The sequence below is a fragment of the Oryza glaberrima genome, chromosome 7 (genome assembly GCF_000147395.1).
Source record: "Oryza glaberrima chromosome 7, OglaRS2, whole genome shotgun sequence".
NCBI lineage: Eukaryota > Viridiplantae > Streptophyta > Magnoliopsida > Poales > Poaceae > Oryza > Oryza glaberrima.
The window spans coordinates 12348612-12363831 of record NC_068332.1 but is presented as its reverse complement, the minus strand read 5'-3'; the positions used below and the strand labels follow the sequence as shown (position 1 = coordinate 12363831).

The 15220-nt window shown below is 41.0% G+C and overlaps 1 protein-coding gene and 2 pseudogenes across 8 annotated transcripts; 1 reads left to right on the top strand and 2 right to left on the bottom strand.

Moving 5' to 3' along the window:
• Nucleotides 1-719: 719 nt before the first annotated feature.
• Nucleotides 720-1280, bottom strand: LOC127780187 (40S ribosomal protein S2-2-like; annotated as a pseudogene).
• A 980-nt stretch (nucleotides 1281-2260) lies between these two features.
• LOC127779725 (uncharacterized) lies at nucleotides 2261-5728 on the top strand. 8 transcript variants are annotated; one of them, XM_052306614.1, is made up of 4 exons: nucleotides 2266-2456; nucleotides 3543-3615; nucleotides 4412-4508; nucleotides 4598-5728. In XM_052306614.1, the coding sequence occupies exons 3-4, from the start codon at nucleotides 4495-4497 to the stop codon at nucleotides 5496-5498; spliced, it is 915 nt and encodes a 304-aa protein (XP_052162574.1). In that variant the 5' UTR covers nucleotides 2266-2456; nucleotides 3543-3615; nucleotides 4412-4494; the 3' UTR covers nucleotides 5499-5728. The 8 variants fall into 8 exon arrangements, 6 of the variants coding, with proteins under 6 accessions (XP_052162570.1, XP_052162574.1, XP_052162572.1 ...); XM_052306615.1 differs by having other exon boundaries at nucleotides 2267-2456; nucleotides 4751-5728; XR_008018724.1 differs by lacking the exon at nucleotides 4412-4508 and having other exon boundaries at nucleotides 2261-2456; nucleotides 4751-4898.
• Nucleotides 5729-10982: 5254 nt separating this feature from the next.
• Nucleotides 10983-14871, bottom strand: LOC127778720 (uncharacterized; annotated as a pseudogene).
• Between the last annotated feature and the right edge of the window lie 349 nt (nucleotides 14872-15220).

The following is a 15220-nucleotide window of genomic DNA, read 5'->3' as shown; positions in this document are numbered from 1 at the left end:
TAAAACATGGTTTCCTTCTCTTTCTTCATTTATTCACCTGCCATGTTATTTTTCATTTTAGGTGGTAGTTTATTTAATGCTACACACACCATTCTAGTTATGGGGTTGGGAATGACCAGGCTCACTACCATCCCGTTTGCTCCGCGTCAGCGATGCCGCACCGCGTCTCGGAGGGCGAGACTGTCACCAGGAACGGCGGCGGCGGCGGCTTGTCTTGGAAACTAAGCCGACGTGCGCCGCTCTCAACGGGCTTTACAGTTAGTAATCCAATCCGATCGGGCCCATATAAGCCCACTTTGAACAAAATCCAAGCCCAATTTATTCGTTGTTTGAGCTCAGCCCATTAAAAGCACAACACATATAAACCTACGACGCCACGAACAGGAAAAGTCTATATTGCCTCTCCCATGTCTTGCTCATGATTCAGTCACATCTCTCATGAGCAAAACCGGTTATGTTTAAGGCCAGCTCAATCTTTGAAAACCGGTGAAAATAGATTTCTTCGGTGGTTTGGTAAGTGATTTCTACTAACGTGGCATATTGACCACGGTTAACTCGCTAAGTCAGCAGGTGGGACCCATATGTTAGCGACTCTCATCTCTCCTCTCTTTTCCATCTCTCTCCCAAGGCAAGCACTGTTGGCGGCGGCCTCATGACGAGCACGATGGTGTAGTGGTGTGGTTAGGTGGAACCGCGCGATAGGTGAAGACGAATTGAAGCTAACATTTCACATAGCAGAGATGAATTGAAGATGCCTTGACGAAGTTGCCGAGGGTCTTGGAGCCACGCGACGAGGTGAAGATATCCTCGATGCCGGCGAACTGAAGCACCTTCTTGGGCACACGAGTCGCCATGATGCTGGAGCCCATGGGTGGCAACATCATGCGGACAGTAACGTAGCCGCACTTATCGGCAACCTTGCACGACACGGTGCGAAGCTTTCTTGATATTGTTTCCCTAGGAGCCCATCCTGACCGGCACGACGAAGAACATGGCAAGAATGATTGTGCCAAAGATCGTTTTTGCCTTGGCGCACTTGACATCGACGTCAATGTGGTCGTCCCCATCGCCGACGACCATAAACACCTTGAACCTGGTGCGCTGCCCGGCACGGGTCTGCTTCTGCACCGGCGTGATCTTCATCACCTCTTCCTTAGGCCTCGGCACGAGCTGCTCCACGATCTGGTGCTCCTTGATGGGGATGGAGTGAAGGAAGATCTCCTTCATCTTCTGGATCCTGTGCGCCACAGCCAGAACTTTGTCATGGGAATCCATTTCTCCTCCTCCTGGCGCTTCGCGTCGAGCGCCGTGGCCTTCCCGCTGAGCTGCTCTTTGATAGTTATGATGCCGGCGTGATGATCATAAAGGGTAGGGTTGAGTGGGAGGCCTTTTGCATGAGTCTCCATCATTTTTTTTTTCATGAAATGTCACATTTAAAAATTGAGCTATGGCCTGTTCCAAAATGAGAATAAAATTGAATTCAAACCTCTTAATTTAACCATTAGGCTATATTCAGTTAATCCCCAAGAAGAAGGGAATGGAGAGGATTTATTCCACACCTATTATGGTGTGGAATTATTCTCCCTCAAACCCCTTCAATTCCCTTCAACCCCCTCCAACATAAACAATACCTTACTGGTTTTTTTATAGGTTCCTTATTTTTTTGAAAATACGTGTTTACACTCTTCATAATTTAACATCTGTCTATTTAAAATTATAGTATTAAAATATGTTACATTCTATTTCCTCCGTCCTATAATATAGCAACGTAGGATCAGATGTGACATTTCATAATACAACGAATCCGGACATGATATGAAGTGTCTCATCCGGTACTATATATTGCTATATTAGGACACAGAGAGAATATACTACTATGTACACTTATATGGTGATGGAGACGGAGAAAGGACAACCTTAATCACGTTTTTTTTACACTTTACGCCTGCTTACACAGTCCCTCGAAAAAAAGAAAAAATAATCAAATCAAACCAAAGGCAGACCGTCAGGCGTCAGGCGTGGGCCACCTAGCCTGACTGCTAGGGCCATCAGACCCACTACCAGTGCGTGACAGAACAGAACGCAAACGAGAGAGAGAGAGAGGCGGTACACCTAACCCGATTAACCCGGCGCACGAACATATCGTCGGTTTCTATAACCGACCAAAGGGGCAAAAAAAAAAAAAAAATCCGAAACGAAACCAAGAAAGCAAATCCTCCTCCCTTCCCCTCGCCCCCGTCTATAAAACCGCGACCTACGCTCTCACGCGCGGACCACACAAACGCAAGCGCAACGCAAACGCAGCAAGCGACGCCACCCCCCACCCACCTCTCTTCCTCGAGAAGAAAATAAAACTGGAGGAAAAAAAAGGGGGAAGAAAGAGAAAAGAAGAGGCAGGCAGCGGCGGAGGGACGGCGACGGGGGTCCTCCGATCTGGAGTCGCGTCAAACCCCCCCGTAAAATTTCCCCCCTCTTTCCACTCTCTCTCTCTCTCTCTCTCTCCCTCCCTCCCCCGCCGTCGGTCTCCTGCTTCTTGATCTGCGCCTGCGGATCGATCGATCGGTCGATCCGTCCCGATCGATCGATGGGTTGTGTTGGGGGGGGGGGGGGGGGGAGGGTTCGGTTTGCGGCGATCGGTCGCTGATTTGGGTAGGTTTCGTTGGGTGAATTTGGGTGGGTGGCAGCGATTTTGGTTCTGATCTGTTCGGGGATTGTAACAAGAGGGGGTTGCGGGGGGATTAATTTCGATCGTCTTCAAGGCATCGAGGAACGAGGAGCGTCAGGAGTTCTCCTCCCCTTTTGTGGGTTGCTGTCCTTGTCGTTCGTTCGTGTATTGATTTGTACGGAGGTCTGACGATGATCGATCCAGGATACATATGAATCCGTTAGGGCCAAGTTTGCTTGATGCCTAACTGTGCATGGATCACTGCGCGATTTTACGCTTTTTAGTGTTTATAGAAGCCTGTCGTTGAAAATAGTCCATTTTTATGGTGATTTAGGAGATATTCACCGTAATACATGTAATGGAAAATTATATAGTGCTGAATTTTTATGCAATCATCAATGCTATAATAAACTCACGCACGCTGTACATGCGTGCTCACTAAATGTTGTGGCTCAAGGACCTTTGTAGTTCATTTTTCCTGCAGGAAACTTTACCTAATTCTAGTTCGTACGTGTAGATTTGGTTAGGAACGTTTGAAATAGATGGATGCATACACGTACATAATGTATTGAAGGAGATCTAATATTTTCTTACGGTAACTCCTGTGTCTAGCATAATGAGATAAATTGGAGAATGGCTACAAAATTAGCCGTTTGCAGCTGAATATGTTTGATTATAATGGTTTCTGCAACTCCTGTCCAAACTGATAGAAAGTATGGTGAATTTATGTTTGGTCCAGATGAACCACATGTGCTGACACCTATTGTTGTGTCTGTACAGAGTTGTTTTGGATTCTTTATTCTCGTCACTGGATTCTGTTTACGTAGATTCTGCTTACCTAATTTCTCTTTTACTAACTGTAAACATTTATTTTCAGGATTCCTATCGTGAATACCATAACCATCCTTTGTTCTTTTGAAGTGTTCAGTGCATACAACTGCTCCCTGTAGGTTAGTACTAGCATTCTGTCCAAAGATAAGTTAAATGTACTTATTTGTATATGCTTAATGATGTCCCATTTGTTCCTTTTTCATCTGTTGTTTTGTTTGTTTGTGTACATGTTGCCAACACCTCTTCTGCATTTAAACAAACTTTCTTGATTTCTATACACCATAGAAGACCGAAAATAATGTTTTTAGGGGGAGTTCTGCAGTTTGTTCTTTTTTAGTGCAATCTTTGTTTAGGAACCATGGATATAATGATTCAAGAATAGTTGTTGTTTAGCTGCACTTTCTCATTCACTTGTTTCGTTTTTTTTTTCTAGTTATTTTATGCATGAGATCATCCTCACTAGTCACCACAATACTTTCTTTAGGACTAACATTTATTTGGAAAACTAAAATCTGATGCCTGCTAAATGATCTGAAATTCATTTTTATACAGTTCTTAATAATTGTGTTAGACCTGACTAATTTGCCTTGGTATTTTGTTTTGGCACTTCTAATTTGGATCATTCATGTTCGTTGTTATAAATTTGATGGTTTTTAATGAGTATATAAGGCTATGTTTAGCAAGGTAATGTTTTTCACTAATTGCGTAAATGCTAAGTTTGAGACACTGAATAGTTTTTCCTTTTCAAAAATTCTAACGATCAAGTGAATTCAACACAGTTGATTTCAAGATGACAAGTAGGAAAAGTAACAGATCTACAGTCACATCATGCACTGCTCTGCATATGGAATGGGACAGGATTTCTTGCCCTATTTGTATGGAGCAACCCCACAATGCTGTTTTACTTGTATGCAGTTCCTACAAGAATGGCTGTAGATGTTACATTTGTAACACAAGTCATCGACACTCTAATTGCCTAGATCGATTCAGAAAAATGAATGGAGATAGTAAGGTCCGTGCTTCACACTCAACCACTTCGGTGATTTCAAACTCCAATAACAGAACTGTTGAACGAAGCTCTCACTATAGTATGATTCCCAGACATTTACAAAGCCCAAGACTAGGAAGACATGTCAATAATGCTAATAACCAAGAACCTGCAAATTCAACATTACCTGTAGAAGATAGCATTTTAATGGAAGAATGTCATGATGCCATGCAAAGTTCAGCTGACTTGAAGTGTCCTCTCTGTAGAGGTTCTGTATCTGGCTGGATTCCTGCTGGAGAAGTGAGGAAGTATCTTAACGAGAAGTTGAGAACATGTTCTCATGATTCCTGCAAATTTGTTGGAACCTACGAGCAGCTGCGTGAACACGCTAGAACCGCCCATTTGCTTGCAAAGCCTGCACATGTGGATCTTTCGAGGAAAAGGACTTGGGATCGCCTTGAGCGTGAGCAGGAGGTTGGTGATGTCATAAGTGCAATTAGGTCACAGAATCCTGGGGCAATAATAGTTGGTGACTATGTTATTGAGACTAGAGATGCGATGTCTCCTGATGAAAACACTGGAGATGAAAGCAACGATGAGTGGTGGCGCGACTCAGTAGAATCACCTGATAACAGGTATAACTCCCCTAGGCTCTTGCCGAATGAAGCTCCAGAATCACCTATTATCTGGGCAGATGAAAGGCATGGACTGCCAAGGTTTCAGCCTCAGAATAACAGAGTGTTGCCCCGGTTTTCGTTCACCAATAGGAGCAGCTCACGGTCAGATTGGCACCGTATCCGACGGCCGAGTAGACAGAGCCTAGCGCGTCGAGGCTTGTTGAATCGACCCTACAGGAACAACAGCGACTATCATGGCTTTCGTCCCCAGCTATATGATCAGCCGAATGGTAGTAGCCATCGTTCAGGTATCAACAGGAGCCTTGATGACCCATCATTTGTGCCCAGACGGCAGCGTTTGAGATACACCCACAGGAGCCATCACATCCGTGATTGATCTAAAGCAGCATTGCTCTTGCTGTATAAATTAATTTGGCAAACAGCCAAAGCTATCCTTGTAAATAGTAATGCCAAACAAATTTATTTTTCTATAGTTGGTCTGCGCTATGTATCAATGTATATTATCCAGCAGTCTAGTCTAGATGCAAAACTTTGCTCCTTAAATATCATCTTCGGTACCGTCACTTTCGAATGCAATTCTTTGTTGGCTTGACCTAGCTTCTCTTACAGATGTGCATTGGACCTCTAAATTATGATGTGCATCGGTGCATTGGAGTTTATTCGATGGCTTCTGTGTGTGTGTGTGTGTGTGTGTGTCCATTCTTTATGACGACGTATCTTTTACTAGTTCGTTGCTGTATTCGTTCCTTTGCTTAAATGGAACACGTTGTATCGTGCAAGCTTGCAATGCATCATGACATGGTCGACTTTTCGTATTGGATCGTTTAGTATATGCTTTACTAGCAAGAAACTGAAATAGTAAGATCCACACGCTTCCCCCTCTCAGATAGAGAAAGAAGAACCCTAGGAGTGCGGGAATCTTGGCACTTCTGATGACAAAAGAAAGCTTAGCCAAGTCTCCCATCCGGTTACCATGCACTTAATTCCCCTTTCTTGCTTTTAGTTCATTTCCCACAGTTGTCAAAACCAAATATTAATTTAGTTGTCGCTATCATTTTTTTCATAGTTGTTATTGTTATCTTATTATTCTCAACCTCGACATCAACTTGGATGTCAATGAAAATAAAAATGTTTGCTTGGCTTTTATCGATGGACCGACTGAACACAAAAGATATGTTAGACCGCAGGCATTGTGAAAATAAGATGATGATCCTACTTGTGTTTTTTTCTCTGAAAGTAGGAGATAAACAAGACTGCTTCTTTTCTCTCTGTCCATTTAGTTTGGAATGTTGGCAGCACTTGGGTATCAGTTGGAGCACCAATCTCAACTTCTTCGAGATGATAGTTTTGGCAAGAATGTGCTTTGTAATGAAGGGTTTCCTTGGGATTTTCTTTATAGCTTATTGGCATTTTTGGAAACAGAGAAATGTTTTGATATTTTAGAATGTGCCCCCCTCTTTTGAAGGATGGAGGATCCAGTTCAGGAAAGAACTTCTTCTGCATATGTGTAGAATGAAGGACCCCCTTAAACACCTAGTATTTGATTGATTACAAACTTTGTAATTTTCTTCATATTTTTCTCTGTCCTCTTTGTATGATATAAATATTTTTCTTTTATAAAAGCTATATTGTTGAGCAAAGCCTGATAGTAATTCCCATAAAAAGAAACTTTGATGTCAATAGGGGAATGGATTCTAATTATTTGAGGGGATATACTGTCATGTATCTTTTCCCCTAATTCCAATGCAAATAACTGTGAAAAATTTTGAAAAAAATGCCAATATAAAGTATATTGACATTTATTAGTCCACTAAATTTAAGTTTAAATTGACCTATACATTGAGAAAAAAATTTAGGTGTGAATAGTACCGTTACTATTGCTTTTCATATGTCGTGTGAGTGGAGTTTGGACTTAGAGTTTTTTTTTTGAATGGTATATATTGTGTGAGGTGCTGTTAAATTTTTGTAAAAGATTTTTTTATAACTTTTCCAATATTTTTTAAACAAATGAGGAAACATTGGGATCAAAATAGTTTCCCATGTCAATGTCTAGAAAACCTCTTCCGCTTCAATTCTGGTTTGACTATTAAAATTGCATTCTTATGGTATTCTCAACCCTCCACCTCAGATGGTGTCTATAGAATTTATTAGGCTGCCATATAAGCAAAATTCTGATGTGGCAAGGTAATTAAAGAAGTGAAAGAAGAAAAAAAAAAGAGAAACGGTGTCTCATGCACAAAACCGTATCGGTGCAGGCACCAAGACTCAGGAAACAAGAGAAATCAGCGTTGGGGCAACTGATCGTTTCTTTTGTCCGGATTTTTCTCAAGCTCCTGATCTTCTATGCCTGTATGGTACTACTACTATGTAGATTAATGTTGATCTTTGGGTATATGCATTGATGAGTGCCACAATTGTTCCTTCTCTATTCACGTGACATGCAAAAGGTCATTAAATTTTCTTCTCTATGGAAACTGCTATAGACACTATGCATTGGGGAGGTAGTGTCTACATATACATTTATTATTGTTTCTCTTGTCTAGACACTATCCATAGACACCATGGGTTGGGATTGCCTTAACCTCAACTTTCCACCATCGAAAATAATACATTGATATCCATTTTACTTTGGCACACAGATTTAGCATCTCATTTTATTGGGTAATTAACACATCTTCTAAATGAGCATTATATTATAAATTTTAGGGAAAAAGTCCAAATAACCCCTAAACTTTGGATGGAAGTCCGCCTAGCACCTTGAACTTTGAAACCGGACATTCTACCTCCTAAACTTTACAATACCGTTTATATAACCCCCAAGGATGATTTTGCATAATGGTTATCTAATTTGTATATAAGTTGGATGAATTTGATCACATGTTATACACTTTGAACATATATATTAAAATTTTAACTTAAATATTTTTTTTTGCTCTTTATTAGCTCTCGCTTACAAACAAGTACCAATATAATAATAGCATGATATTAATGTATAAGAATAAATTGATGATTTATAACTGATCATATACAAATATGTTATATTAGTTATTCAAAATTATTCGTTTAAACTTCCAAAATATGCAAAACCATCATCTAAAACCACCTTAGGGGTAATATAGATAGTATGGCAAAGTTCAGGGTGTTGGATGTCCGGTTTTAAAGTTTAGGGTGCTAGATGGACTTTCATCTAAAGTTTGGGGGGGGGGGTATTTGAACTTTTTCCTAAATTTTAGTGTACCTAAACTTGTAGCAAAATAAAAAGATAAGGTTAGCAACTCATGGTCATGCGGTCCGCGAATATACAACACAAAAGAGTAGTATTTATGATGGAAGAGAGTAGAAACATATGAACATGTGTAAAAATATACTAGTTGTTTTTCTTCTTATTGCCACCGAACTAATTAGGTGAGGATGTGGATGGTCAGTTTTTATGCAGGAGTGGATTGTTAGCTGATCTGATTGGCATTGTTCTTGGTGTTGTGTCATTTTTGGATCAGTTTTTGGAGTGGGTTATTATCTGTGTGTGATGCGACGGGAGGATCGATGGATGAAACTCCCATCATTTTAGTAGAATAGGTACAAGTTAAAAGATCTCACAAAATCAAACTCAATTCATTTGTGCTGTATTAGAGCACAAATGACTATTACACCATGTTTGGTTTCTTTCAGCTATTTTTTTATCTCTTGCCAAATCCCATATTCCCATATAGATCATATCATTTCAACATTTACGTGTGCTACTTCTTTGTGCCATTCTTCTTCTCAAACATCTCTCCTCTTTCACTCCCTTCACCCTCCTCGAGCAGTCAAGCTCATCACGTCGGCTAGCAACCTTAGTCACGGTGCCGACTTTTGGAGATTTGCCCACTGCTGCTATCCTCATGCGTCTACAGACTACAGCCTTGGTGAACAGGAGATCAGCCCGTGGCCTACCATCTTCATGTGTTGCTCCAGATCTGGTCTAAAGCTCCAAGGAAAAAGTACACCGGAGGTTCATCTTGTCACCGAATTACAAAATCATCCTTCAACAAAAAAATCAGATATATGCCATCCCTCAATTTACAAAACCGGGTCACTCTAGGTACTTAAACGGTTTTGTCCGACGTGGCAGCTAAGTTAGCGTGGGATCCATGTGGGCCCCACATGTCAACGACTACTTCCCCTCCCCTCACCATCACTCTTCCTCTCTTCTCTTATCCTTCCCTTCGAGGAGCACAGCCGGCCCTGGAGGAGTTGGGTGTCGGTGATGGCGGCGCCATCGAGCTCGACTGACCGTCCCCATCTTCTTGATGACGGCTAATGGGGAGGAGGGCCGGCATCGCGGGCGCGTCCGGCGGTCGGCGGGGAAGGAGCATGGCGGTCTCCCGGCCACTCCTACCCCCGCGAGCTCACCATGGTGGAATGCGGCCTCGAGCTCAAGGTCGTCATTGAGCTCCCAATTCATGGGCTCGGTGACGCCGCCATCGATGCCTAGCTCCTCTTTGCTGACAGCTACTCTTTCCCAATGCCGCGCTATCGCCACACAGCCTAGGTTGCTCCTCCCGCCCCCGATCTAGAGTCGTGCCGGTCCCAGTAGCCTATCGTCTCCGATAGCAGCGATGCTGTGGCCCATGGGGTGAGCCAACGAGCTGGAGAGTTGTGGAACCAAAAAGCAGTGGATGGATGGATTCATCAACGGCGGCGACGTTGGAGACCCACGTGGAGCTTCCTCCATCCCCTCAAACTCTCCCCACCACCGTTGTCGTCGGTGCTCCTTTGAGCCACCTGCCGCCGGCTACCACTCCAATCCCCAGCGCCGCTGCCGTCAAGGTCACCTACTCCTTTGCCCTTTCTCCCCACTTGCGCAAGAAATTGAGGAAGATGAGAGAAAAGGAAGAAGGGGATCTGACCAATGGACCCCACCGTTTTTTATTATTTTATTATTTCTTTCCTGATCAAAATGCCATGTAAGCACCTTGTCAATGTTACGTGGGACAAAAATCTAGTCAAATGAGCCACGTAGACGTTATGTCAGCCAAAAACAGGGATAATACAGCTGAGAGACCTCGTTTGTACTTGTGTTTTGAAGTTAGAGGATGTGTTTTGTATCTGGTTTTGGCCTTTTGGGTTGAGAGATGATTTTGTAATTCGTGTTCGGTGATAAGATGAGAGATCTTGGGTGTACTCTTTCCAAGCTCCAAATCACATTTGTTCGCTGCCAAGGTTCGTCCAGTTCGCCTCTCCTCTGTAGGCGCTTTGCTCTACCTCCGGTCCAGCCAGATCTTGAGTGAGAGGTCAGGCTAGAAATAAAAAGGCGAGCTCCATGTCCACCTGCACCTGAACTCGACCGACGTCGCATGCTCAATCTTAGCCTACAAGCAAGGGGCCTGCTCACCAGCACAAGCTAGCTTGAGCCTTGAGGAGAAGGAAGCTAAAGAAGAGGATATGGACTCACGACTGTTGCTATTTGTCTAGCGTAGCGTGGTGGTGCACACCGCCCTTCACCTCTGCTGGCAACCGTGGCAGCCTGTTCACCGGCGTAGCGAGCTGTAGAAGGGAGAGATTTTGGGAGGATGTAGGTAGATGAAACGTTATGCAAATTTACCTGGTCCTAAGTGAAAATGTCTCTCTACCCTTTGTCCAAATCAATTGAGATCCTCTGTATTAATGTATGTGTAGTACTGCACACTGATATGTAGACCCAAGGGTCTATGGGACCCACATATTAGTGAGTGGTACTACATATGCAATACTACAGAAGATCTTCTCTCCATCCAAATTCTAACATGCTCCATTCTAAAATATAAGAGATTTTGGTTGGATGGGACACATTCTAATACTACGGATCTGGACAAAGAATGTGTTATATCCAAATAAAATTCTTTATATTTTGGAACGAAGCAAGTAGATAAAAATATATGCCCAAGGTATAATTATCTCTTAAAATAAAATAAAGATTATAATTATCTCTTAAAATAAATAAAGATAGTTGCAGAGGGCTGAATGTTATTCTCTCTCTAGATTGTCCAAGTCTTGACATTTGCTTTGGTGGCCAGGACGGAAAGCACTGAAGTAATTTGTTTGGACATGCCAGGATGTAAACCACGGAGGAGACACACGCACAGTTAATTGGAAGAGCAGGCACTGATGACGGTGCTCAAGGAAAGCTTTGGCTTTTTTGGCTCTTCTCATGCAGAACCAGATCAGCTCATGCATTCAGACAAACAGTACCTTCTCCTTTTGCCTTGCGAGATGTGCTTTGACTCATGCTCACATACCTGATGCAATGCAAACAAATCATCTGAATACTGAAATTTCGACATGGTTAATCATGTGGACAGAAAAGCAAATTTTTGCCTCTAACTATTACCTTAGACTTTATCCGGTCAAATTAATAAAGTCAAGGTATTATTTGTTAGAAATAATCGCTATATTCTAATGGAAAAATAGTGGAGAAATTTCTTTAAAAAAATGCTCCGTATAAATTCAACAATAATATTTATATACTTGGTACTGGTGGCGGTTGCCACCACCACTCCTGCCCCATTTTTTTTTTGTGAAAAATCCAAATACACTTACCTCTTGCTATGAGAGCCGAGAGATATAGAGTAGATTTAGGTCCTGTTTGTTTCAGTTTAAGGATCCCTTTGAATCGCAGGATTGAGAAAACATGAAAAACGTAGGATTTTGATAGGAATGTAAGTTTAAAATAGTTGATTGCAAAACACATGAAAAACACATGAATAACCGTTTGATTGAATCGCAGGAAAAACCTAGGAATTGGATGAGATAGATAGACTCAGAGGAAAGTTACCAAGAGGTTGAGGGCCCCTTTGATTTGGAGGGAAAACAAAAGAATTTTGGAGGATTTCAATCCTATAAAAAAATTTCCTATGAAACCCTTTGAAACAAATAATTGAATGCTATTCAATCCTTTGAAATTCCTATGGAATAGATAATCCTATAGAGATTTTGGAGAAAATTCAACCTCTTAGTAACTTTCCTCCAAAATCTCTATAGGATTGTCCATTCCATAGGAATTTCAAAGGATTGGATATGATTCAATCCTTTGTTTCAAAGGGCTTCATAGGAACATTTCCTATATGATTGAAATCCTCTAAAATTCTCATGTTTTTCTATATTATTGTAATCTAGATTATTGAGCCATATTACTATAAGCTGGATTATAATAAGCCGCCATAGAATAAGCTGTTAGCTATTTGATTATCTGGATTATTAGCTGTTTGTTAGCTGTTAGCTACCTAATAATTTTAAAAAAGCACCTTTAGAGTGGATTGCCATATTATAGTAACCTACCTTATACATTATAATAAGCTATCTGTTTGTTTCAGTTTACTCCTAATAATCTAGATTATAATAATTCTAAGCTAAATAAAAAGAGCCTTAGGCCCTGTTTGTTTCAGTTTAAGATTATTATAATCTAGATTATTAAATCAAATTAATCTAAGCTGGATTATAATAAGCTGATGTAGAATAAGCTGTGAGTTGTTTGTTTCTAGATTATTGGAGGCATCTAAGGGTAGTGAGTCTTTAGCCACTCAATAATATGAAAAAAGCTCCTCCAAAAGAGATTTTTAGATTATAATAATCTGGCTTATAGATTATAATAATCTATCATAATAATCTACTTATTTGTTTCAGCTTACTCCTAATAATCTAGATTATAATAATACTAAGCTGAATCAAACATGGCCTTAGACTAGCGATACAGAGAAATTAGAAAGTAGTAGCCTAGAACTTATATTTTTAACTATAGAGATAGTCTAAGCTTTCCTGATGAACGTTTTTGGAGTAGATAAGAATGGTTAAAATAAACAATGGTCTCAGCCCATGATAAAGTGAAAGTGATTATTTGTGAAGTGATTATTTTTTTGCAACATACACACCTAACTAATATTCATATTTATTTTAAAAACAATGATAAAACAATATATTTTTATAACTTTCAATCCCATAAGAAATTACAGGCATTCCATCATTGATTTTTCTCGATGATGGAAGGATGACATGAAGGTGAAGTTTGAGAGGGGCAAGGGGATCTAAGCTGTCTGGCGCGTGGGACCCTCCGACAAGAGAGCTCGTTGTCGGTTTTGCAAAGACCAGCTAGCAGCAGCTGTGTCTGTGCCTCAGAGAGATGTTGATGGATCATCACTGGGCCATTAATCTGAGGTACTCCTACGTCTAGTACATTAATTTCAGCCCACGTGTTCACAGTACTAGGTTTTTGTACTAGAAGTTTAGACGAACTGATTTAGTTTAAGTAAATCTTGTATTTCAAACAAAATCTAAGCGGATTCATTTCTACCGCTACAGTGTGTTGAAAAGAACACTCTTTTGACAATAATTGTCTACATAATCGAAGAGCACAATTTTTTTTCCCCGAAACTAATTAAGGGCAGAAGATCTACAAATTCACCAAAGAATAAGAACAGAACATAATTGAACACCATTGTTTTGAACTTTTTTATAGTAAAAGCAGGAGCTTTGCTCTTAATTGTTTTGAATATTTAGATGTTTCGAAAACTGGAAGTCGATTACTAGTTCTCAACTTCCGTATACTCTGGACATACAGTTGATATTACATCAATGTCATATAACAGTTGCGAATAAGAGAACAAGCCAGCTTTCTATATTAGTTGACCAAAAATTGGTGCGAGTTGGCTAGCTAGCATTGTAGCAAAAGTGACCAGTATCTATAGATCTAAAACAATGCTAAGAGGTCAATATATGTAGTGCCATTTTACTCCAGTTTGATTGAAAACACAATTATGCAACAGTTTTGTTTAAATCCACACACGGTCTGACAAATTTGTGGGATATATGCGCGAACTCCATATATAAATTTATTTTACCTCTGACCGGTGCTTATCAATCTAGCTCACATAATCACACAAATGCAGGATCTTGCTGCTCCTTTCAGATTCCCATCCTCCAATATGCTTTAAAATGAAAAATTAAATAGTTAAACCATTAGTCGATCCATACAATCCAAAAGACAAATCTATCAAGAAAAACAGTTCCAGTATATAACTTAGCATCAATCATGAACTTTGAATTTATATGCCATAATGAGCCTTAAAAGAATCATAATTCAGAAAATAGCATCCATTCATGTCAGGCCATTGTCTGAACCTTGAAACAATCCAATTTAATTACCACTAAATTACATTTTTTTTCTACGGCTTTTTCTTTCAATATGCCTACCTGGGATGGAACTCCAGGACATGGGCAAGATCCTTGCCATGAGCGTCCGGCCAGGTCACCTTCCTGCTCACCACCAACGACACCCTGTTCTTCTCTTCCTGAGCTGCAACTGCAGCTGGCAGTGCCTTCTTGAGGTTGCTCTTCACAGGCTTCTTCTCTTCTGGATGAGGAGGAGCTGCTGCTATCCCATGAGCCTGCTGCCTGCTGCCATTGCAGGCTTCTGCTGCCGGAGGTGAGCTGTTGCTGGGGGAGCAGGAGCAGCCATGGCTGCTGCAGCTGCTGGGTGCTGGAGGTGCATAGCAGGAGGAGCACACAATGGGAGGGAGGATGCACCTCCTGCACTCAGCACCTGCAGGGGTTGCCACCTTGATCTCCTCCACCTTGTCCCAGTCTCCAGGTTGAAAGAGTTTAGTGGGAAGAGAGAGAGGGGGAGAGGGAGTGCAAATGCTGCAAATGATGGGGGATTTTGATATAGGAAGTGTGAAGGCATTCACCTGAAAAAGACACCAGATATTCTGTGGATAACATCCACCACTTCTATCCTTGGCATGGTGTACCTCTCTTTGTTATTTTTTTAAAAAGCTGCACACATACACATGCAGATGTAATGTTATGTATATTACTACCTCCGTCCTAAAATAAGTGCAGCCATGAGTTTTCGCGCCCAATTTTAATCGTCCGTCTTATTTGAAATTTTTTTATAATTAGCATTTTTGTTTTTATGAGATGATAAAACATGAATAGTACTTTACTCGTGACTTATGTTTTCAAATTTTTTCAAAATTTTTTTAAATAAAACGAACGGTCAAAGTTGGGCGCGGAAAACTATGGCTCACTTCTTTTGGGACGGAGGAAGTACTTTATATATTGTTATGTATATTATGAAGAAAGGTT

Coding starts and splice junctions, on each gene's coding strand:
- LOC127779725 (XM_052306610.1), top strand. CDS start 4,287: ATGACAAGTAGGAAAAGTAACAGATCTACAGTCACATCATGCACTGCT.